Consider the following 23,396-nt stretch of genomic DNA (forward strand, 5'->3'; position numbering starts at 1 on the left):
ATAATAAAACAGACATTTTCAATATTATGTTGTTTTATTGTATTTTATCACACATATAGAATTGTAACACTGAATATAATCACATGATACTACACAAAATATGGATTTTGTTTAATTATGGTCTACAATTAGGTTTTGTAGCTTTGAGGAGGAAGTTGCCCAATCTACTTGCCTTCCCTCACCTCACTACTCATTTGATTGTAGACTTACTGGCTGCTCTGAGCGGCATTCTTAGGTTGATTACTAAATATTTCCCCAATATGATTCCTTCACTTGATTTAATATACTATGGATCGATTTGTTAAGAGTTACAAATCATAAATGAAATCTAGAAAATGTAGTACACTTGTTCTGTACCCACTAATTGCTCACAGAATTATAAAAAGCCAGTATTATGAAAACAATGATAAGGCACTTTGGGCCAGATGTATCAAACAATTTTGCATTCTCAAACAGTGTGAATCACAAAATTCCACCGTTTGCAAATGCAAAATAGCATTTCAGGATTTATGAAAGACATTCACAGTGCAATTTTAAGGAATCGCTAAAATAGCGATTCCCTAAAATTGCGACTCTATTTAGCGAATCGCAAATTGTGATTCCCTAAATAGGTAATCACAAATAGGGATTACCTAGGCACGCACGTGTATCATGCATTTCCTGAATGCAAACTGAGCATTTAGGAAATGTAATTACCACAAATTCAAATTTGGTGGTAACCATGTGCAATTTTTTTAACAAAAGCATTAAAAATGCATTTTTAAAAGTGCCATGTAGTGCACACATGCCCATGGGGCATGTGTGTGCTTTACATGTGCACAATTTGTTTTGGGGGGGAGCATCAAAGGAGGCCTCAGACACCCAGCACCCTTGGATTTGCATTACCTAAGTTGCAAATTCCTAATAGGAATTCGCAAATTAGGAAATACAAAACCATTCGCACCTAAAGTTCTTCAGGCCCATAGGGATGAAAGGAGTCCCATTCCCTAATAGTGATTGCTAATTTTAAGAAATCACTATTAGGAATTCGCTATTTTCTTACTTCCCGTTTTGCATTTCTCAAATAGCGATTTCTTAAAATTCGCTATTTAAGAAATGCAAAACAGGTATTTGATACATATGGCCCATTAAGCCTAAATTATATGTTAGCAGAGAGGAATGTCTTTGCAATGGCAACAGATCCCTCTGTGCTAACATAATGGTCCAGACCATAGTTTTGATGATGGCAGAGACTACTCCTTCCCTGCTGTGGTCAAACCCTCTGATAGCCGAAGGGAGGGAAGGCCTTCGGAGGTTTGGCTATGTGTTCGCTCACATAATTTAGATGGACGGACACACTGAGGTTTTTCAATGCCAATCACTACCAGGAAAAAACCTGACAGTGCAGGCCATTGGAATTATATAATTCCCTTTGCAGAACCTTTACATCCATTTATGTGGCGTGTATCTATAGGTAACTGGAGACCAATTGAAAGACTTGGATACCAAGAGTGTTTACTGAAGACGATGAACTATCAGCAAAAGCACTTACTATTAGGTGGAATAAAGTAACTATTCTGGTCCTGGTGCACTAATGACTACTATTAGATCTGTACTTACTACAAGCTTTACAGAAATGTTTTCATCAAAGTTTATGGTCGACCTGTTAGGTTCGAAGATCACCATCACAACAGTATTCCTTGTTGTTGGAGGTGGGGTCCTTTGTGTTTATGCAGAGTTGTAGAAGTCAACAAGTTGTGGTATGAGAATCCCCATATATGTGCAATAAAATTCTATTGAAACTCCATCCAAGCTGGGATTCTTACCACTACGCAGCATCAAGATAGCCTTTCTAATCATGGGTGCAGTGGTAAAGGGCACTGATCTCAGCTTAAGTACTACAATACTTCTGCCAGTCCCACTCAGAACAGCCAGGTTAGTCAGTTTGTGTCTTGCAAAGCCAGCATGCCACACTCACAGTTTTCCAACTGTATATCCCTGTTCATGATGTTGGGCAGCACAGGAGTGGAGGTCACAACATACACTGCTTAATTTGTACAACAATAAGTGTTGTGCTCAAAGTACTGCTTAGAAATCCGCAGCTGGTGCAATTAAATGTTGGCGTACCCAACACCAAGGCTGCATAGTCAAGAACCCACCTCATGCCTTTTTAATCCAGCACTAGACACTTCCCGCCCCTTCATCTCACTTTTGCGGGTACCTGCTTTCTCCCTTTATGGTGTTTTTTTCTGTATTTCTCTTCCTCTGTCTTTCCGATATTTTTATTCCTCTCCTGCTCTTGGTAAATGTGTGATCTAGAAAAATAAGTGCCAGTACCCAAATGAGTCTTAGTAGGCCCCACTGGTAACCACTAGGTCAAATTAGGAATTGAAGACATCTCAATCTATTCAAGACTATCACATGATGAGATTTAGTTTCTGTGAACTCAGCATCCATCTCAAAATACACTGCACATTTAATTTCCAAGATGTGCAAAAGACTCTTGTGTTGTCATCTCACAATGATTCACATGCCTAGCACCCACAACTGGGATGTTTCAAGCAGACTTCACACCTTATAACTTTAAAAGCCCCAAATCAGAGAGCTGCCGGTGTTCTTAGTAAGGGCCTGAAAATGTGATGCAGTGTTCTCACTAGCCAGCAATTCCAGAGCTGGGCAGGCCCCATTCAGAGTCGCTACACTACACAACTGAATGTATCATTCCAGAATGTGGCCACAGTCTGGTCTCCCACCTGTCATCTAAAAGTTAATTATGCTCTTGCCCTTGGTTCTATTTCTGTGCTGGCAGATAGCCTCTGAATAAATCTTTCACTCAAAAAACTGTAGACAATACAAGTCAGATAAAATTGTAACACATTTTATAACATGGGTCTCTTAACAATCACCATGATAAACCCAAGAGCATTTATATAACATCTATTCAGTAAGGTGTAGCGTCTTTCCCAGACTGGGTACCCCCAATGACTAGGTCACACACAGAGCTGTAAATCACACACCTTTCTTCCTTTGAGTGTAGCTGTAAACTCCAACATTCTAAACCAAGCTTTCATTACATTCTATTCTAACAATTATGTTACATTGATACTGAGTACGCTCGGAATCAAAATGGTTCAGTTCTTAATCATACAAGACACTACATAAGGCATCTTCTTTTAGTAAAAATACACTAATATGTGTTTTCAAGTAATGTTTTCTCTACTAACAAAATAAAGTAAACCATATTCCTACGCACCTTGTTGTCATCCATTACAGTATTCAGTGACTCAATCCACATAGGATCAATGTCACCGTCTAGAACAATCCATTTTGGTCCATCATGGGATATGGCGGAAAGTTCCCTCATCATGGATGAAAACAAGCCTGTGAACACAAAGCAACACAGACGGTTTTTAATCATGTTCTAGAAACAAGCACGAATCTAACTTTAAATACTGAATTTCCAATTCGTGAAAAATACCATCTTTCCATTCACGTGTTGAAGGATGAAGAAATCCAAAAAGCTCATCTGTAGTCACAGCCTTAGGGTTGATATCATTCCAAAGGGCCCTTAGCTTTATTTTGGCATAAGTCCTGTGCAGTGTTTTCAAAATCTGTAAAATGTACCCAAACCCCACATTTTACTCAATATAAACCATGCCTTATTCAACATCGACATGATAAAAATGCACTTTAAATTAAACATTGACGATGTTAACATAATCATTGACATTGTTCTTCGGTTTTAGGTTCGGCATGCATTATTATTCTCAAAACCAGTAGAAACAATGACGTATTTTGTAACCGAAAGTAATAATATTTCACACAGCATGTCAGAGCACTGCCACTCCTATTCACACAACTAATGTCAATGGCTGAAACGTTTACTCTTACATGTTAAAAGTAATTGAATGAGGAGCAGCTGAAGGATTGTTCAGGTAGTAGTAGATAGAAATACCTGAATCAGGTAATTTAAAATGATATTCATATTAAGAAATACTTTCATCAAGTAACAATGCTGTCTTCACTGGAGCAGTGACATTAAAGAAGTACTAAGCCACAAAAATCAAGTACAAATCACTGGCACAGGCACTCCGAGAGCGGTTGAACATTTTCCCAACTATTATTCAGAGCTGATAAAGTTGGACGACTTAATCACCAAAAGGTTTCTTTGAAAGTTTTGAAACTTTACAACTTTGGGCAGTCCTAAAGAGTCTGCGAATAATAAAGGCATGCAGCATTAGGAGTGTCCCTTTCCAACAGCAAGTCCCTAAGGTACTGTGCAATGTCTTGAGTTCTGACTCAAATGAGCATGAAAGTCCTAAAGGTCCGGGGCATTTATGGCTTATTACCAATATACAAGATGACTGGGAAAAAAGCCAGAGAAACTGTACCTCAGAGAGTCGGAAAATTAGCACGGCCTTACAAAGAATCCAGTGATCTTACTGTAGTTTTCCAGGGCTTGGTCCTTTAGAGCTGCATGACAACAGCACAAATAGATGCAAAAAGACAAGGACAAATGGGGTCCCTTTCTGTTTATTATTATTTAGTTAATGTGAACGTCTTTGATCATTATCGCAAAGTCTATGAACTTAAGGCCAGGTGTACGACCATTAGAGATAGCGACTCGCAATTTGCGAATTGCATTTCAAAAATAAAAAGGAAACATTTCAGTTTCTTTTTTTCAGAGCAGGTCTGTTGAAACACTGCCTGCTCTGAACAGTTGTTAGCATGTCCATTCGCAAAGGCCTCCCCTTTGCGAATGGGTTACCACCAATTTGAAATTGGTGGAAATTGCGATTGTTTTGTTACAGCATTCCTGGTCACAAAACAATCATACATCCCCCTGCGACTCACTACTAGGAACGGACGCCCTTGCCATGTCCCTTCCTAATAACAAGTCACAAACCCTATTTTGCGAGTCAGTAAAAGGTTACTGACTTGCAAAATAGGGTTAGTACATGGTGCAGGACCATTTAGTGGTCGCAGAAGGCAAATGTCACTGTTAGCAACCGCTCAATAGCTTTGTACATCTGACCCATAGTGTTCGCACATGTGGGCACACAGAACATAGGCCTTCAAGTAAGAAATTCCCATTCACAAATAGTGGATGCAAATTGTGCACTGACTTTTTGTGACTGGAAATAAATTTTGGATATCGACCTATGTACGAAAAGATGGGTTCACAAAATTTTGAATCACAACGGGTCGTAATCCAACCTACCTCATCAGTACATCAGTTCATAAGGTTGGTAGGAAATTGCGACTGACTGCACCTGAATGCCATCACAGGGATGGTGGCCTGCTTGTACCACATGTTTGACGGCAATTTAAATACAGTCTAATTTTTAATACAGCCCCATTCTTCTTACAGGAAATAGGGTTACATTTCAAAAAAGGTGTTTTTTTGTTTATTTGTAAGACTCTGGTAGTGGTCCAATGGACCACTGCCTACTCCCCAGAAAACATTTTTTAAACATTCACAAAGGGGTGGGGCCCCCTTCCCAATTGTGAATGGCTGGCCACCTTCTTTGAGGTGTCAGTTGGATTTCTAAACTGGTTGGGATGCTGTCTTTGAAGAGCTGCACATATAATTAGGGCTATATGTAATAACATTTCCACATGCAATTGATGAAAGTCAAACATTTCTGATCTACATGTAGTAGCTGGAGCATTCTAATTTTCTCTGACTCTGCATGCCCTGCTTCCTATGAGCATTTGCAATTTGAAGGATGACCCTTGGTTGAATATTCTGGAGCATAAACATCCATGGAAAATACTGCATTGCCGTACAGTACAGTCAAAAAGTGAAGGGGTGGTGTTATTGAGGATGCAGGCAAGCAGTGTATGGCCAGGTCAAAGAAAACCCAAGGATGCAGGCCTCAAGAAACTAACAACAGCAAAGTTAGGAGAGTAGCATGACACACTCCCTACCTTCACCACTGTTTATTGTTTTTGATTCCCTTGGCTTTGGGTGCTGTGGTCTAGCAGCCCATTGGCCTGTGAAGCAGCTGGATTGGGAAAAGCTCGAGAGTTTTTTCTGTGTGACTTTTAGTACTGTCGGCTAACCCACGGAGTCTCTGACGGAGTGTGGTCTCCTCCCTCTTGACAATCATCAAAATCTAAGTGTGGGGCCATTGACCTGCAGTCTCTACGACCTCCAGGTAATGAGATATTTACATTTTCTGGGACTAACCACCAGTAATCCTAAACCAGGAGATATGTTTATCTTCCTAGTCACTTTTCCAAACATTGAAAAACGTTCTCATGCTTTGCAAGGTTTCTAAATTACTGCTTCGTCATTTACCACTGTGATTCTTTGACTTAGTTTGTATTTTATGCTTTTAGTTGCTGGTATCCAAATAATACTCGATATGCAAACATGCTACAAAGCAATCAGGTTTTGGTGGGAGGATTGTGATGCTCTGTTTTACACAACAGTTTTGGTCATTGGCTACTGATCATGAATATCAGCATATCTTTGTGAGCGTTGTGTAAACCATCTATCAGTTAGGCCTTCATCATAATTACATTGTGTGAACTTGTTTCACTTTAAATAGCTTTTCCTGTGTGAGCAATCATCCAGTGCACACTGTAACTTAGTAACAGATTAACCTCTACCTTGAAATATCAACACACAGTAAGAAAGATAAAAGATTAATTGTTTCAAACTCTCTTAAGACCCTTACACTTCTCCCTTTTGCCTTCAACTTATCCAATGAATACATGGCCCCATCAAACAAAACACATACTTTAACTACCCCAGCTTCTTTATACCCTTTAGATTAGTTAGGCAATGCAGGTAGGTGGCGACATCCAATATACTGTATCACTGCCATTCCTTCAGACAAAGTAGTTCTGAATAAGAAAGACTGGGAGCACCTCTCAATAGATGTTGAAATGGTTGTATCAGAGAATAGGCTTTTAGTTAAGAAAATACTACCAAAAAATAAGATTGCTCTGTGACATGTATGAGAACTGTACTGGTGCAGTCTCTGAGTCTGAATATCGAAAACGGGGACTCTCCTCCATTTGTCCTTCTATATCAAGATCCAGTCCAATAATCTTACATTATTTCTCCTCAAAGTACGGCCTGGGGGCGCATGCCGCTATAGTGATCTTTAGATGTGACCCCCTGGTCAACAGCAACATTGCCCTGCTGTTTACTCAAGTCAACCCTAATATTATTATTTTTTTAAATAAACAGGCAAGCATTTGTTTTCAGGTTAACTGAAGTTAAATAAATGAAGTAACTAAGGTTTCCTGCACCACTTAACTTTAGGACAACTTGCAACAAACATATGAAAATATAATACAATCTCTTCAAAATTCAAAAAGTGCATTTCATTAACAAGCAGAAACATTTCACCTTAGTACATCATATTATATCTGTGCATTGAGAAGTGTTTTTATCTATGAAGATATATATTGTTAAACATGAATTTAAGAAATATTCAGGCTCCGTCCACCCATACTGATAACAATTGCAATAGTGAATTAAGAGGCAAGTCACTTGTTATGTGTACTCTTTGGGTGGCCTGGGTTGCTATTATACATCAACAACATTAAGGTTTATTAATTCGTACACAGGAGAAAGTTTTGTACAATGCACAGCATGAAGTCATGTATTTCAAGGTCCTTTTATATGTGCTAATGAAGAAAAAGGAGGGCAAGCGAAATAAAAAAATTGCCTAGAATCACACACTTGGTCAAGTGGGGAACACAAAATTGGCTTCACTTTCACTACACCCACTTTACAGTCCCCAGCACCCACAATCACGCTCCTGCCCCCACACTGTTGACATCAATGTGGCCCTCTGTCACACCCCAGACCAAACTTTTTGGCCCTTGGGCAAATGTTTCTGAGTACCCATGTACTATCACGTATGCCTTTGTTTCCATCTCAGATTGATGTATTCCACTTGTGTTGATGGGAAGCAGTACTTTTTTGACAATTAGATTCTGGCTCTAACTATAAAGTGCCTGGCCAGAAAGTCCTTGAATATTTAGGATAGTGTCATTATCAGCCTTAATATTCATGCCTATTTCTTACTCTCTACTTCCGACACCAGCATTTTTTATTTGTAAAGATTGAGTTTCCATAGGGTGTGTGCCCGTAAACAGGGGTGCAGCACCTTCTGCCCTTGTCTAATGCTTGAAAAGCTTCCCAAACAATTTCGTGGGGCAGGTCCATTTTGGAATATATTCTGCTCTCGAGCCAGTCACTTCTGAGTATGATATTATGCAGTCTTCTGTATCAAGTCTTTCATCTTCCTGGGCCTTCATGTCTAAGTGTCTATTGCATCAATGTTTCTCTGTTGGGCACATATCCATGGTCACCTGTCTCACCTCATCATGAGGCATAGCAGCATTTGTCTGAGAAGGTTGCAGATCTGTACCAGCACTGGCTACCACATTCGTTGGTGTTTTTAACTTTGTTAATTATAATATGTAACTGAGTTAGGATGCACATTTCACAGACATTTTACAAATAGTGAAGTTATTTTGTGTCAAACATTACATTGAGGTACAAGATACTGGACAGAGCCATATGAGTTTCCTTCCAGGCCTGAGACAAAACCTTGTGTGTGGTAGTGGAGTCATGCTTGACATTTATACATCAAACTTGCAAATTAACCCAAACTGTTGATTTCACTGCAAATGCATTGTCTACTTCTTCAACCCATTCGAACACTTCATAGTAACAGCACTGGCTGCCTTGAAGATGCATTATGCAAATAATTGGTACTTTGGACTTGACAACTTTGCCACTGACATACTTCAGCATGGCTAAAACTGAGGTGGAAAGAGTAGGTGTGAAAGAGTGTAGCTTGGTTGTGTCACTATGTCTCTGGGAAAAGAACGTGAAAGGGTGATCATTTTCCTTTGGTCACAATTTGGTGGTCACATTTTGTATAACATTTAGTATAATTCATATAATTTCTGCACTGCAAGGCATATGAGTGGAGTGCATCTTTGCATATGACATATGATCAACGTTTTATGAATATCTATTCGAGACTAACGTTTTTAAAGTATTATTTTGCATACTCATCTCGTATATTCATATATGTAATGTTTAGAATTCATTTAATTCGAAAGTATATTTGTGTTTTATTAACTTGGCTGGAGTGAAGGCCTACACATATAATTTTCTTTTTACAGTTAACCTTCGGTGTGGAGTTGTCTATCTTAAATGTTTCTTTTGAGATGCAGGTGTTACGAGAGGAGACAGAGTCAACCAGAAGCTCATAGTGCATGAAAGATAAGAAAGCCCTGGACATACTATGCAAGGGTTTCAATCAAGAAGCTTCGACTGTGATGTCATTTTCTTGGAAACTCTGATTTAAGGAAGGTTTGGTTAGTGAAATATTCAGATCCTTTCCTATCATTTAGGCTGAACGGATCCTTCTGAGATGCAGACCTCATACTTTTATGTGGAGTTCTGCCACCACACCTCCCTTAACAGAATATTCTGCTGAATTTGTGTTTGCATACCTTTCTCAATTAGTTTGTCAATAGTAGGGTAGTTAGGTTCTAGGTTAAATGGTTAGGGAGAAGATCTTGGTTCTAGTGACCAAGAATCATATGCTTTGTTTGATCTTTTGCATTGTTGAAATATAAGTTTTAGTCTTTTATATGCTAACCAGGTTTAACACTGTACAAAGCTTTAATTCCCCTTTGGTGATTTCGTATATTGACACTATGGTTTTGAGACTCCTTTATGTAATGTTGGCTTTGAGTCTGTATTAAAACCCTTTTACCCCGGACTCTGAATGTTATTATGTGACATTTTGGTTGCACAGAAACTGTTTAATGAATCTGACAACTGTTACTCTTCACCCCTCGGAACTGAGAAGAAAAGATTAATCAGACCCCAGAATTGGTGAAAGGGCTCCAGGTTCTATCAGGTGCAAAGTTGAAAGTGAAAGGCCCATGAATTCAGCATCACAAAACGTCCACTAGATGGTGGAGGGCAAAGGCATCCTATGTAAGGTTGAAAGCATAATACACAAAGTTCTTTAGAAGAGGCATGTCAGAGTCTTTTGCTTTTATTATACATTTCAACCAATTTGAGAAGGACCTATTAAAAGTGCCGATATCAGAAAAATATGGATTGAGGATGGCTTATCCTCTGTACAGGTTAGCTGCCTTACGAAAAACATTCTACTCCAGATCTACTGAAGATAAGACACCAGAAAGTCCAGTTATAGATTAAAACCTGAACTGGAAGAACTTAATTATATATTGTATTTTATATTGTAATTGTAATTGTAATTGTAATTGTAATCGTATTTATATAGCGCTTACTACCCCTGACGACGCGTCGAAGCGCTTTTCGATGAGTAGCACGCTACTCCGGTACCCAACAAGAATTAGTGATGGATTAGTATAATTTACTAAGGAGTACAGTTTTAGTATTATTATGAGTTAATTTGAGTTGCGGATATGAGAGTTTGTTAGTTAGATTGACTGGAGTAATGGAGGGGTGGAGGAGGAAAGAAATCCAGAAGTGTTAATTGGGAGTTTATCCTTCATTTACTCAATCCAAAGGCTTGAGATGAATAAAAGGGGGGCGGAGGGGAAAGAGGATGTGGAAGGGTTAGGGAGAGCATAGTAGCAGGGTGAGATGAATGCAGGAGAATTTAGTAGGGTTGTGTGGGAGGTCACAGAGGTAGAGTGAGGTTTGGTGAGTTAGATGTGGGGGTGGAGGGATGAGCTTAGGCAGAGATATTTAGGAGATGAAAGTGGTCGAAGGGATTTGGGATGAGTCCGAGTGAGAATGGAGGATAGTTTGATAGAGACATGACATAAGAGCGATGAGTAGATAAGTGTGATAAAAAGAGAGCAGAAATTCATAGAAACATGCCAGGCACAGAAACAACATATACACATACATACACATATATATATATATTTATACACACACACACATGACTATACACACACATCTGCACATACAATACATAATTAGAATCATGGGTAAAAAATACTTAGTCGTCCATCCATCATCCTGGTAAAAAGGCGGGAACTCCCCCACCTACCTCGAGGGTGGACGGGGCGTGGCCCAGCGGGCGGAGCCCACAGGTGCTCCACAAAGGGAGAAACCCTCCACTCTGTGTCTCCAGCAGAGGAAGACAGAAACCGCGCGTCCCAGTCAGACACAGACCACGCTCCAGCACATCATCAGCTCACCACCAGGAAGGATTCCAGATCCCCTCCGCCATGGGATCTCTGAGCGCACAGCCCCGCCCCGCCCCATCCCTGCTAAGCCCAAGAGCCAGGGTGGGCCGTCCTTTCCAGAAGGTGAGCTTCAACCGCGGCATCTGCCGCGTCCACATTGTACACTAGGGTACGTGATGGGCCACGGGGGCAAAACGTCTTCAGCAACCTTGTGTGCCCCCGGCAATGTCATTGCCACTAGTGCGTCCCCGCGGAGATGTCCTTGCGCCCCTGTGCATCAACAACGCACCACGCGAGTCGGCGGCAAACGCAGTGGGGTCGCCTTGGAAAGCTGTCCATCATCCTGGCAAGAGGCGAGAATTCCCCTACCTACTTCGAGGGTGGACGGGGCGTGGCTCAGCGGGCGGAGCTTACAGGTGCTTCATAAAGGGAGAACCTTCTACTCTGTGTCTCCAGGAGAGGAAGATAGAACCCGCGCGTCACAGTCAGATACAGATTACGCTCCAGTACATCATCAGTTCACCTCCAGGAAGGATTCTGGATCTTTTTCTGCTATGGGATCTCTGAGCGCACAGCCTTGCTTTATCTTTGCCAAGCCCGAGAGTTAGGGTGGCTTCTCCTTTCCAGAAGCTGAGCTTCGACTGCGGCACCTGCTACGTTTATATTGGTAAGTGCTTCCTTTGAGGTTTAGTTTCTGTAAAATGAGCATCGTGGCCTACACAACCGGAGTATTTTCTACGAGTATGTCAGTAAGCGTTACCTAGCATGTTTTATATACCCTGTTTATATTGTACACTAGGGGTACGTGATGGGCCACGGGGTAAACGTCTCCAGCAACCTTGTGTGCCTTTGGCAATGTTATTGTTACTAGTGCGTCTTTGTGGAGATGTCCTCGTGCTTCTGCGCATCAACAACACACCACCGGAATCGGCGGTAAACGCAGTGGGGTCGTTTTGGAAAGCTGTCCATCATCCTGGCAAGAGGCGGGAATTCCCCTACCTACTTCGAGGGTGGACGGGGCGTGGCTCAGCGGGCGGAGCTTACAGGTGCTTCATAAAGGGAGAACCTTCTACTCTGTGTCTCCAGGAGAGGAAGATAGAACCCGCGCGTCACAGTCAGACACAGACCACGCTCCAGCACACCATCAGTTCACCTCCAGGAAGGACTCCAGATCTTCCTCTGCTATGGGATCTCTGAGCGCACAGCCGTGCTTCATCCTTGCCAAGCCCAAGAGCCAGGGTGGCTTGTCCTTTCCAGAAGCTGAGCTTCGACTGCGGCACCTGCTACGTTTATATTGGTAAGTGCTTCCTTTGAGGTTTAGTTTCTGTAAAATGAGCATCGTGGCCTACACAACCGGAGTATTTTCTACGAGTATGTCAGTAAGCGTTACCTAGCATGTTTTATATACCCTGTTTATATTGTACACTAGGGGTACGTGATGGGCCACGGGGTAAACGTCTCCAGCAACCTTGTGTGCCTTTGGCAATGTTATTGTTACTAGTGCGTCTTTGTGGAGATGTCCTCGTGCTTCTGCGCATCAACAACGCACCACCGGAATCGGCGGTAAACGCAGTGGGGTCGTTTTGGAAAGCTGTCCATCATCCTGGTAAGAGGCGGGAATTCCTTTACCTACTTCGAGGGTGGACGGGCGTGGCTCAGCGGGCGGATTTTTGTTAGTTGTGTTGAGATATTATTTAGATCCAGGGACTCTGGCCTGGAAACTTCCGATGATTTGAACCCTAAAACAGCACACAAAATTACAGAAACAAGTCTTCATCACACAAATACACTTTTTGTTTCCTCGAGTACATACATTTCACGGACCTCATGAGGAGGTATTACAGACACCATAGGTCCTCAGACGACTGGTTAAGGCTGATGTAGGCTAACCCACACAGTCTCTGTGGGAGTGTGGTCTTCTCCCACTCAATTAATATTGTATTATGGATGTTGCAGGCACCTGCAACAGGCCTGACATCTACCTATGATCAATGTGTGGCTTAAAATATTCCATTTATATTATTTGTGTGTCATTCAAACTTTCATTTGTGCAAATAACTCATATAGCTTAAAAAGAATCTTTAAAAGTGAACTGTTCCCAAACAGTGACCACTCAACACAGTACAAAACTTCTCTTGTACTCAGACTTCTTCCTTCATGAAATGTTTTTAACCAGGAGAGCCTCAAGAGATCTATAACTGGGAGCATGGCATGACACTTTAATTAACACAAACATTAAAGCGAATGTTGGTGAGTTTTAAAGTTATTTATAACTAACATAAAATAATTCAAAGCATTGAAATGTTCAAAGAATATTAATCAGTTGAATCGGAGCAACAGAACTTTATCTGGTAACCGTAGTACCATGCATGAATTTACTGGTCATCATTCTCATTGTTGCTGGAGTTTGATATATTCAAATTTACCTAATGTAACTGAGTCTACTGGAGTTGTTCACAAGCAAATGTTGTTCGTTTTGGTTAGATACTGGTCAAATATTTAGGCCACAATTCACAAAGACTGGAGTGAGAATAGGCGTGACTTTCTCCTGTTGTAGCCCTGTCTTACTCATGCAGAAATTCACCAGTAAAAATGCTGCAATTAAGAAGTGAGCCATCAATACTGCAAGCGTAAGTAACAGCCAAATATTTTTGTTAGTTGTGTTGAGATATTATTTAGATCCAGGGACTCTGGCCTGGAAACTTCCGATGATTTGAACCCTAAAACAGCACACAAAATTACAGAAACAAGTCTTCATCACACAAATACACTTTTTGTTTCCTCGAGTACATACATTTCACGGACCTCATGAGGAGGTATTACAGACACCATAGGTCCTCAGACGACTGGTTAAGGCTGATGTAGGCTAACCCACACAGTCTCTGTGGGAGTGTGGTCTTCTCCCACTCAACAACCATCAAAGTCTGAGTGGGGAGCCACTGACCTGCAGTCTCTAAGGCCTCCAGGCATTAAGAGTTCTACATTTATGGTGAAAATGTGGAAGTGGCAAGCTAGAGTATCTGTTAAATGGGGAATATTTAATACATATTTGAAGAAACAAGAGGAAAATTAAGGAGTGACACAAGTAGGGACATGCATGTACCAGTGTAGATTACACTTCACAAATGTTACAATCAGATCTAATCAAGTAGTGCTACAGCCTCAATACACTCAATTCTACCTCAGCCACGCTTTGGAGCAATTCATATTCCATGCTTAGCCACTCACAGATGTGGAAAAGGAATCACACAGAACTAAATCAATACAGGAAATAGCACAAACATCTAATAAAAACAAAAATAAATAAAATAAAAATACTCATATAACTTTAGGCATTGCATGCACACATACACACCATATTTAACAACTGTACAAAAATTAAATGATAAAAATACAACAAAAGGTACAACTAACAAGAAGCAGATAACAGTAATCATTGCATACATGTCCACAAACCACACTATAACAATGTAAACATAACATATGCCAATACATACACAATTACAAATATATACATTGGTAATGAATTATAAAAAATTATTCATCTTATACCTAACATTAGGTATAACATGCTCACTCATCAAAGATGCATCATAACTAGGATTCCGTGTTTTAAGGTATTTATTTTTTAAACATTTCTATCTGTATTTAACCATATTCATTTTTTGGCCATATTATTAGTATTTACCCAGATTTATTTTGTGTTTTGAGAATAAATGTTGTAAAATATTTCCAATCGATAAGTGTGCACTCATACTTTAATGCCTGTCTTCTTTTAACAAATTAAGAAGCCAAATATAGCAAAACACAACAGCCACAGGTAAATGCTTGCATTGTTTTACAAATATATGTTAACATATGCCTGTATTTATGGAAATAGCATCCTGATTTTAAACTCCCCCTTCTCTCTGTCTGCTGGGGTTTGGGCCTGGAACTCATAAAAGACAGCAAAGAAAGGCACTCAGAAGGAGCACAATTTTCAGCATTTTCCTATTTTAAATGCAAATGCATACAGGAACCACAGTGTTTTATCTGTAAAAATCGTAAAAACTGAAAACTGGGATCCTTAATCATAACACATCGCATGTTTGAAACATAACACAACAGTAGCCAGCTCCACGAAGTCCTGCAGTACACTGGTATGAGGGTAGAACTCAGTGTATGTACTCTATTTATGAGCTCCCAGGATCACAAGTCAAGTGTGCATTATGATCCTCAGGTGATGCTTGCTTCTGTTTCCCAATAATTTTCATCTTGGAGCTTTACAAAGTATTGGTGGAAATGTCTACCTCTCTAAAACTACAGTTGCTGGATTTGTGCCTAGAATATGCATGTACATTTACAACTAGTAGCTTTAACTGCTTTAACTGGCATATTTTGACATCTATGTGTTCTCACCCCTTCTAAGAGGAATAGGACACTTACTCTTACTACTTGATGTAAGGTGTAATCTCTGCTCAGAGTTACTGAATTGCTTTTAGGTAGAAATGTACGTCTAGGCATAGATGTAACTCTACATGTGTGGAAATGTCTACCATCAGATTTATCTTTGTGAATTGGTCCCCGTCTCTTGGCAGTGCATGCTATACAAGAAAATCAATTCATATTGAAGAAATTCCTACACAATATTATGTGGCAGTCTTCATAAAGTAGGTACTTTGTAATGTTGCTTTATACTTTATTTGTCCAGTGGCTCCCGTGTTAATGGTCAGGCTGCAGTGTGAGTAAGTATAACAAGCCCTGTCTTGCAATGCACTGCTATGGAACATCTTGTGCCACATGACTAAGTGCACGAGATACAAGATATCCCCTTCCTTGTTAACCAATGAAAAGAAATTAGTAAAAGGGCATGTTAAACAATAACATTTAAAACAATGTCTTACGGTTATAAGAATTCCTAATAATAATTTTAAAATGTTCCTTTTACATAAATAATTTATCATGAAGTGGCAATCATTTTTAAATCAATTTTTATTGTTGTCTCAAATACAAATGTTCCAAGTCATTAAAAGCAGGTCATTCACAAGCAGGAGGGCTGAAATACTGTAAGTAGAAGCAATAGCAAACAGAGTACAAAAGCATGGGGTACAGATTTGTGGCAACAGTCAGAACTCCAGTAGTTATTAATCCCCAGTCACATCCTGCCCACCTGATCAGTATTCAGTGCATAGTGCAAAACAGTGGTGCAAAAGTCAATCCTCTCACCCTCCCCCGTTGTGGCTTAAACATTAATGGCAGACCCGGCCAGGCCTGTCAGGGGCCACAGATCTTATTGAATTGGTGAAGGTATCCTTGCCTCACATATACTGTACTTGCCGCTCCATTGCAACACAGACCTTCATGCCTTTCCTCCATTCACTCAGAGAGGGGTGTAATGCTATGTGTATTTAATCACCTTCTCCATGTTTGACCATCGACTCCATGCTGTGTGAGTGATTTCATTTTGTGCCATGGTTCAGATGCAGGGCAGCACAGATGTTCTTTCACACAAAACTTGTTTCCCACACAGAACTTGTTTTTTTTCTTCTCATACCATGCTGGAATGTATTATGGGGGATGGGGGATGGAGACTAGATACAAGTGCACAAGGTTGAGATTGTTTTCATTAGATAAATGTATGGCCCTGCCTCAGAAATAAGCATGGGGAGTCTGGCCAACTCTCTTGCATGTTTTCAAAGCAGACAAAGTACAGCCAGCGTTAATAACAGTGTGGAGGGGTTTTCAAGAAATGTCTCCTTGAGCTTGTTTTAAGGTATAAAAGACAGAAAGACTTGCCACCAAGACAAGAACTCACCTGTGGAGCGGAAGCGCTGCCCAGGATATCTTTGATCCCAATTCTGGGGTCTCCTGCCTTGGCTGATTCTGGTTCACCAGTTTGGCTGACAAGGATGATTGAACCTACCCCCTATGGTGATGCATTTTAAATCTTGATTATAGAGCTTATATATACATACTCACTGTTGATGCATGGCACATTTCTGTCCGTGATTGCTTAACTGCTAGGGATTATACTTGTATATACACGTTTTACTTTATTTGAGTTATGCACTTATTTTCATATATTTGTGTGCCTTTTATTTGATGTCTGGGAAGTGCCTTAATAATTCCTCACTCAGGCTAAGAGTGCTGCATTCTTTGGCATTGTTCCCTCTTAGTTTGAGCCAGAGCAATGCAGGGGGGCTTCCCAGGCCTCCATCTTTGTGCGATGTCTCTTGTTGCTACTATGCAAGCCAAGCCTACAAAGATGCAGCTGTGTCTGGAACCCCCTCATATCCTCCATTATGCCCACGAGGGCAATGTTGGGCTGCAACTCAGTTAGACCTCCCAGTACCTCTTGCAGGACACCCTCGGCTCTGCACCAGATTCTTTGGACCAAGGGTCATAACCAAACAATATGCACAAAGGTGCCCTGCTCCTGACCAAACCTGGTACACAAAGGGTGGAGGCTGCACCGGATTGTTCATAACCTATGTGATGTAAGGTACGTCATGTGTAAATAATTAAGTTGGATCAACAGCAGTCGGGTCACAATCGCCAACTCCCTGAGTGCTACGCTTGCCCCCCTCCAATCATTCTAATCAAGGTAGCTGATGTTTTCCTGCCATCTGGGCCTCAATGGGCCATGGGATCAGGTGTATTTAAGGGCTTAGAATAGCCTGGAGATGCTCTACTTCCCCTGCAGTTCCAAAGTAACTGGCCTATATTCTGCTACTGGTTCACAGCATCTGTCCAGTGGTCCCAATAGGCTGCACAACTGCAAATACCTTTAAAACTGCAAATTGTGGAGTTCATATTCCTGTTTGAGTTTGGCAATAGATTTCTTTGTGTGTCCTGAACGTGCATCGCCCATTACAATGTAATTTTCTGAAGGCACTCTCTCTATCTGCGCTGGAAAGCCAGCGGCTCACCCATAGTGGAGCCTCACCGGTGGGCCCCCCCATTCCATTTAATGTATCTCAGAAGAGTGCCCCAAGAACATAGCGCCATGTTTGTCACCTCAGGTAGGGACAGGGGTGCCTGTGCCCCATATAGATAATGCAGCGGTCCCTAATCTAGTTAGCCCTCTGGCTCAAAGTGGTATGCAGTGACCTCCCAAGTTCCAAAAAACCAACAGTTGATTACCACATGGTGTGCCACCCAGGAGAAGTAAGCAATGTGGGTTATGCCCATCCACCATCACATGGGCTGCATACGGTCTTGGCAAAGGAAATGTGGGCTTGCTTGCCCCTCCAAATGAAGGTCTTATAGTAGGACTGCAGCCTTAGAAGCATTGTGGTGGGGATCTCATGTGGATATTTCTGTAAAATCTATAACCATCTGGGCAGCACCACCATTTTATAAAGAGATAGGCCCTCATTACAACCCTGGCGGTGGACGAAACAGTGGCGGTAACACCGCCAACAGGCTGGTGGTGTTCCACCGGCGTATTATGACCATGGCGCATTCGCCACGGTCATACTGCCGGTCCCACCACTATACCGCCAGGCTTCCGCTGGGCGGTCATAATCCCCAGGGCAGAGCTGCAAGCAGTGCTGCCCTGGAGATTACGAGTCCCCAGCCGCCAGCCTGTCCATGTGGTAAACACCACCATGGAAAGGCTGGCGGTAAGGGGGACTCGGGGTGCCCCTGGGGGCCCCTGCACTGCCCATGCACTTGACATGGGCAGTGCAGGGGCCCCCAGGCACAGCCCCATCGCACATTTCACTGCCCGAATTACGGGCAGTGAAATACGCGAAGGGTGCTGCTGCACCCACTGCACATCACATTGCCGCTGGCTCTATTATGAGCTGGTTTCAATGTTGATGTGACTTTTCCACTGGCCCAGCGGAAATGTCATAATAGGGGGCCAAGCATATCACCAGCGGTATATTGGCTCCTGCGGCTTCGGGGGGATTTTTCAAAGATCACCAAAGTCGTAATAAGGGCCATAGTGTTTCCGGAATTGAAAGCAGGAGTGAGGCTCATTTTTTAAAGTCCCTGTCAGTTTTCTCCAGGAAAGGGTGTACGTTAAGACTCCAGTACTGCTGGGGGTCCAGATAGATGTGCTTGCCCAGGTATTTAAAAGAACCCCTGCATATTGAAGATTGAAGTTGGGACAGCTTGTCCCACGGTGCAACCCCTCATGGGGGAACAGAACCAACTTAGCCCAGTTGACGAGGCTAGAGGCCATTCCACAAAGTCTTAGGACCTCCAGTAATCTTGCTCTAGCCTCCTCAGGATGACCGAGGTACAGCAGAACATAGTCCACATATAAGGACATGCGGGCTTCCAGACAACCCTACCTAAATCCATACCCCATAATCTTTCATCTCTGTGTATCCACTCGGCCAGTGGTTCATTGGCCAGTGCGAAGAACAGGAGGAACAAGGAGCACCGCTCAATTTGGAATGGGGATGAAAGGGTACTGTTGACCTTGCCCAGGGAGCACAGCAGGCAAATAATGAATATGTATTGGGCGTCAAAGTTCATCTTCTGAAGGATTTGAAACATTAAGTCCCAGTGGATAGAATCGAAAGCCTTCTCAAACTCTAGAAGCACCAATGCTGAGGGCCTCTCAATTTTTACTGTGCCTTGCCAGTGCCACATGGTGCTGTTGAAGGCAGTGTTGGATACCTTTTATAGGCATGAAGACTTTTTGGTCTTCATGTGCTAATGACCTCTGCCAATCTGCCGGTCAAGACCGTGGGCAGAATTTTGAGCTCCATCTTGAGGAGGGAAATTGGTCTGTATTTTGAGTGAGATTTCTCTGGGAGGGGGGAGGTGAGTTTGGGGGATCACCACAGCAGTGGCCCCTTCCCGGTCGGCCGAAGGTTCCTGTGTTTGAGGGGGTCACGGTAGAGGTTGAGCAGGTGGGAGATGTCATAGAGATGAATCTGTTAAAAAATCTGCTGAGAGCCTGTTAGGACCTGGTATCTTACCCAAGCTTATCTCCCCTGTAGTTTCGAGCATCTTGTGCTCGCTCCACAATCGGAGGTCTATGCTTATTGGCCACTGCTGCTCCTCTTGAGGTGGGGTCCAGAGGGTATTCAGCTGCCTGTAGAAATGGCAATCATTATATTCACCTGACATACCCACCTCAGCATATTAGTCATATGCACAATCTTTCACATTCCTTGATCTGCATCACCTTAAAATCTGATGAGGGACATAAATCTTTCATTTGGAACCCCATCACTGAAACAATAAATGATTCAATAGCTATAGAATATCCATCCTGAATCTGAGCAACCCTACAAGGTTGTATCCATTAGCTTCCCACCTTTACTGGCTTCTCACTCACCTCTTCAACCTCACCAGATGGGCTGAATTTGGCATACCCTGAGAGCATGCTTGACTGCTTTCACATGTTCACTATCTCCTAGTTTGAACTTTCTTTCAGACCTGGTACAACAGGAATCATGACACACTTTAGATATGCTCTAATGCAGATCAATGCTGACAGAAACTGTCTTATTCGCCTCTCTCATGTCATATTTCATAATTTCCCATTGTCTCATCCAAGTTAGTCACAAACCTGAATCGGCAGAAATATCTTAACAAGAGTACCCAGTATATAGTGTATTCTTATGTGACAATAGCATTATTTTAACAGTCTGGAGTAGAAATGTCTTACAAGCTGAAACCTATTGCAATAATTCAGATTATATGTGATTGACTCTTTCTACTCACCCATTAGACTAAGGGTGGTATAGGAACGGTCTTCTATGCTAACAGCCATAACTCTGGATATAAGTGACCATTTTCTCTCATGTGAAATCAGCTCTATTACCAGAATCTCTTTAGGCCAAAAATGCTTCTCTTGAAAAGTTATCTAAGAGGTTATCATTAACTGCATCAGTACACATGTCTGCTAAAAACTTTACTTCATTCACCTGTAAAAAAAATCAACTAAAAACAACTGCAAAGGCATTAAGTTTATGCAGGCTGCCAAAAGGTTCCAAAATATCAATGGAAAGCTTGCACCAGAATGTATTTGGCATCTTTACTGAAAGTAACACAGGTGACTGTTTCTATAATACTTGTCAAATGGCAAGCATTTAACATACCTTCTATCTTAAGGTCAACATTCATGTCCATGGAGGGCCACCAATTCACGTTTCTAACATGACCCTTTGTGATTGTAGCAACCAAGGGTCCCACAGGCACAATATCAACAACACAGCTCCTGAAACCTGCGGAAAAGACCATTTACCCCCTTTATATAGAACCTTATCATCCAAGGACAGGCACTGTTCAAAATAATCATAGGTTCACAGTAAAATTCTTTTATTTGGCCCTGTCCTCAAAGCAGTACTTCCTCACTACTGTTAATGATTCATCTTAATCCATAGCATTCATGCAGTCAGAGAAGGGCATGGACAATGTGCTGCTTGAGATAATACTGCTTTTGAAACACTGACTGTTGGAAATGGCCTCTCTGCAGGGTCGCCCCCAAACTTTCTACCTTCCTCCTTCTCTTTTTATGACCTTGTTTTTGCTGGCTTTAGGACTCTGCACACTTTACCACTGCTAACCAGTGCTAAAGTGTATATGCTCTCTCCTTAAAATATGGTGACATTGGCTCATACCCAATTGGCTTATTTAATTTACTTGTAAGTCCTTAGTCAAGTGCACTACATGTGCCCAGGGCTTGTAAATTAAATGCTACTAGTTGGCTGCAGCACTGGTTGTACCACCCACATAAGTACCCCCCTAACCATGTCTCAGACCTGCCTCTGCAGTGCCTGTGTTTGCAGTTTCACTGCCACTTCAACTTGTCATTTAAAAGTATTTGCCAAGCCTTAAACTCCCCTTTTTCTACATATAAGTCACCCCTAAGGTAGGCCGCAGGTAGCCCATAGGGCAGGGTGCTATGTAGGTAAAAGGCAGGACATGAACATGTTTGTCCTCTATGTCCTGGTAGTGTAAAACTCCTAAATTCATGTTACACTGCTTTGAGGCCTGCTCCTTTCATAGGATCGCATTGGGGATACCCTCATGTACTGTTTGAGTGGTAGATCTTGATATGAAAGAAGTAGCCAGGTCATATTTAGTATGGCCAGAATGGTGATACAACATCCTGCTTAATAGTGAAGTTGGATTTTATACTACTATTTTAGAAATGCCACTTTTAGAAAGTGAGTATTTCTCCAAACTTAATTCCTTCTGTGCCTTCCAATCCACGTCTGGCTAGGTTTAGTTGACAGCTCCCTTGTGCATTCACACAGACAAACCCCAAACATAGGATACTTAGCCTCACTTGCATATATTTGCATTTTGAATGGATCTTCCTGGGCTGGGAGGGTGGAGGGCTTGACACTTACATGTCAAAGGACAGTAGCCTGCCCTCACACAAAGGACTGCCACACCCCCTACTGGGACTCTGGCAGACAGGATTGAACTGAAAGGGGACCTTGTGCACTTCTAAGCCACTCTTTGAAGTCTCCCCCACTTCAAAGGCACATTTGGGTAATTAGCAGGGTCTCTGACCCTACCAATTTATACCCTTTTGAGGTAGACACTCTATCTTACCGACACTTCCTGGAGAAGAGAACCTGAACTAGAATCTGCAACCTGCCCAGAAGAAGTGCCTGGCTGCCCAAAGGACTAACTTGACTGCTTTCTGTGAAGGACTGCTGCCTTGCTGTTTCCCTGCTGCCTTGCTGCTCTCTGGCTGTGCTGAGAAGTGTTCTCCAAGGGCTTGGATAGAGCTTGCCTCCTGTTCCCTGAAGTCTCAGGACCAAAAAGACTTCATCTCTACAAGAAAGACTCCTTGTGCGGCGAAAACTGATGCACAGCCTGCCAGAAACGACCCATAGCCTGCACCGCAGTGAAAAATTCACTGCATGCCAAACCGGAACAACGCATCCTGACTTCGCAATGAGAAGATCGACGCAGCACCAGCATAGCGAACGGAAATTTTACGCACAGCCCACTGGATCGACGCACAGCCGAATCGGAACGACACAGCCTGACTTCCAGAGAGGAATTGACGCAGTGCCTGCCGTGCCGTAGACATTTCCATGCAACACCCACTGGATCAACGCAGCCCCTGTGACTTCATCCTCTCAGCACCGGAAATCCATGCATCGTTCCCAGGGCGTCCGAAAACCCTGCAACCCGAAGAGGAACCATGACCGAGTGCTGGAAATCAACGCACAGCCATCCTTGCGTGAAAACTAAACGACGCATCGCCGTGTGCAGCCCGAGAAATCAATGCACACCTCCTTGTTTTCCACGCATCTCCTCCTCTGCTG

At 42.2% G+C, this 23,396-nt stretch overlaps 1 protein-coding gene across 1 annotated transcript in view; it reads right to left on the reverse strand.

Annotated features, from left to right (window-relative positions):
* LOC138283610 (dynein axonemal heavy chain 11-like) overlaps positions 1-23,396 on the reverse strand; it is a 2,790,563-nt gene that overhangs the window by 1,353,122 nt on the left and 1,414,045 nt on the right. Inside the window, exons 44-45 of the mRNA XM_069221547.1 lie at positions 3,458-3,590; positions 3,233-3,360 (exon numbers count right to left, since the gene is read on the reverse strand). Coding sequence (XP_069077648.1) covers positions 3,233-3,360; positions 3,458-3,590 — 261 coding nt within the window. The remainder of the gene's footprint in view (positions 1-3,232; positions 3,361-3,457; positions 3,591-23,396) is intronic.

Source organism: Pleurodeles waltl, chromosome 3_1 (genome assembly GCF_031143425.1).
Source record: "Pleurodeles waltl isolate 20211129_DDA chromosome 3_1, aPleWal1.hap1.20221129, whole genome shotgun sequence".
Lineage (NCBI taxonomy): Eukaryota > Metazoa > Chordata > Amphibia > Caudata > Salamandridae > Pleurodeles > Pleurodeles waltl.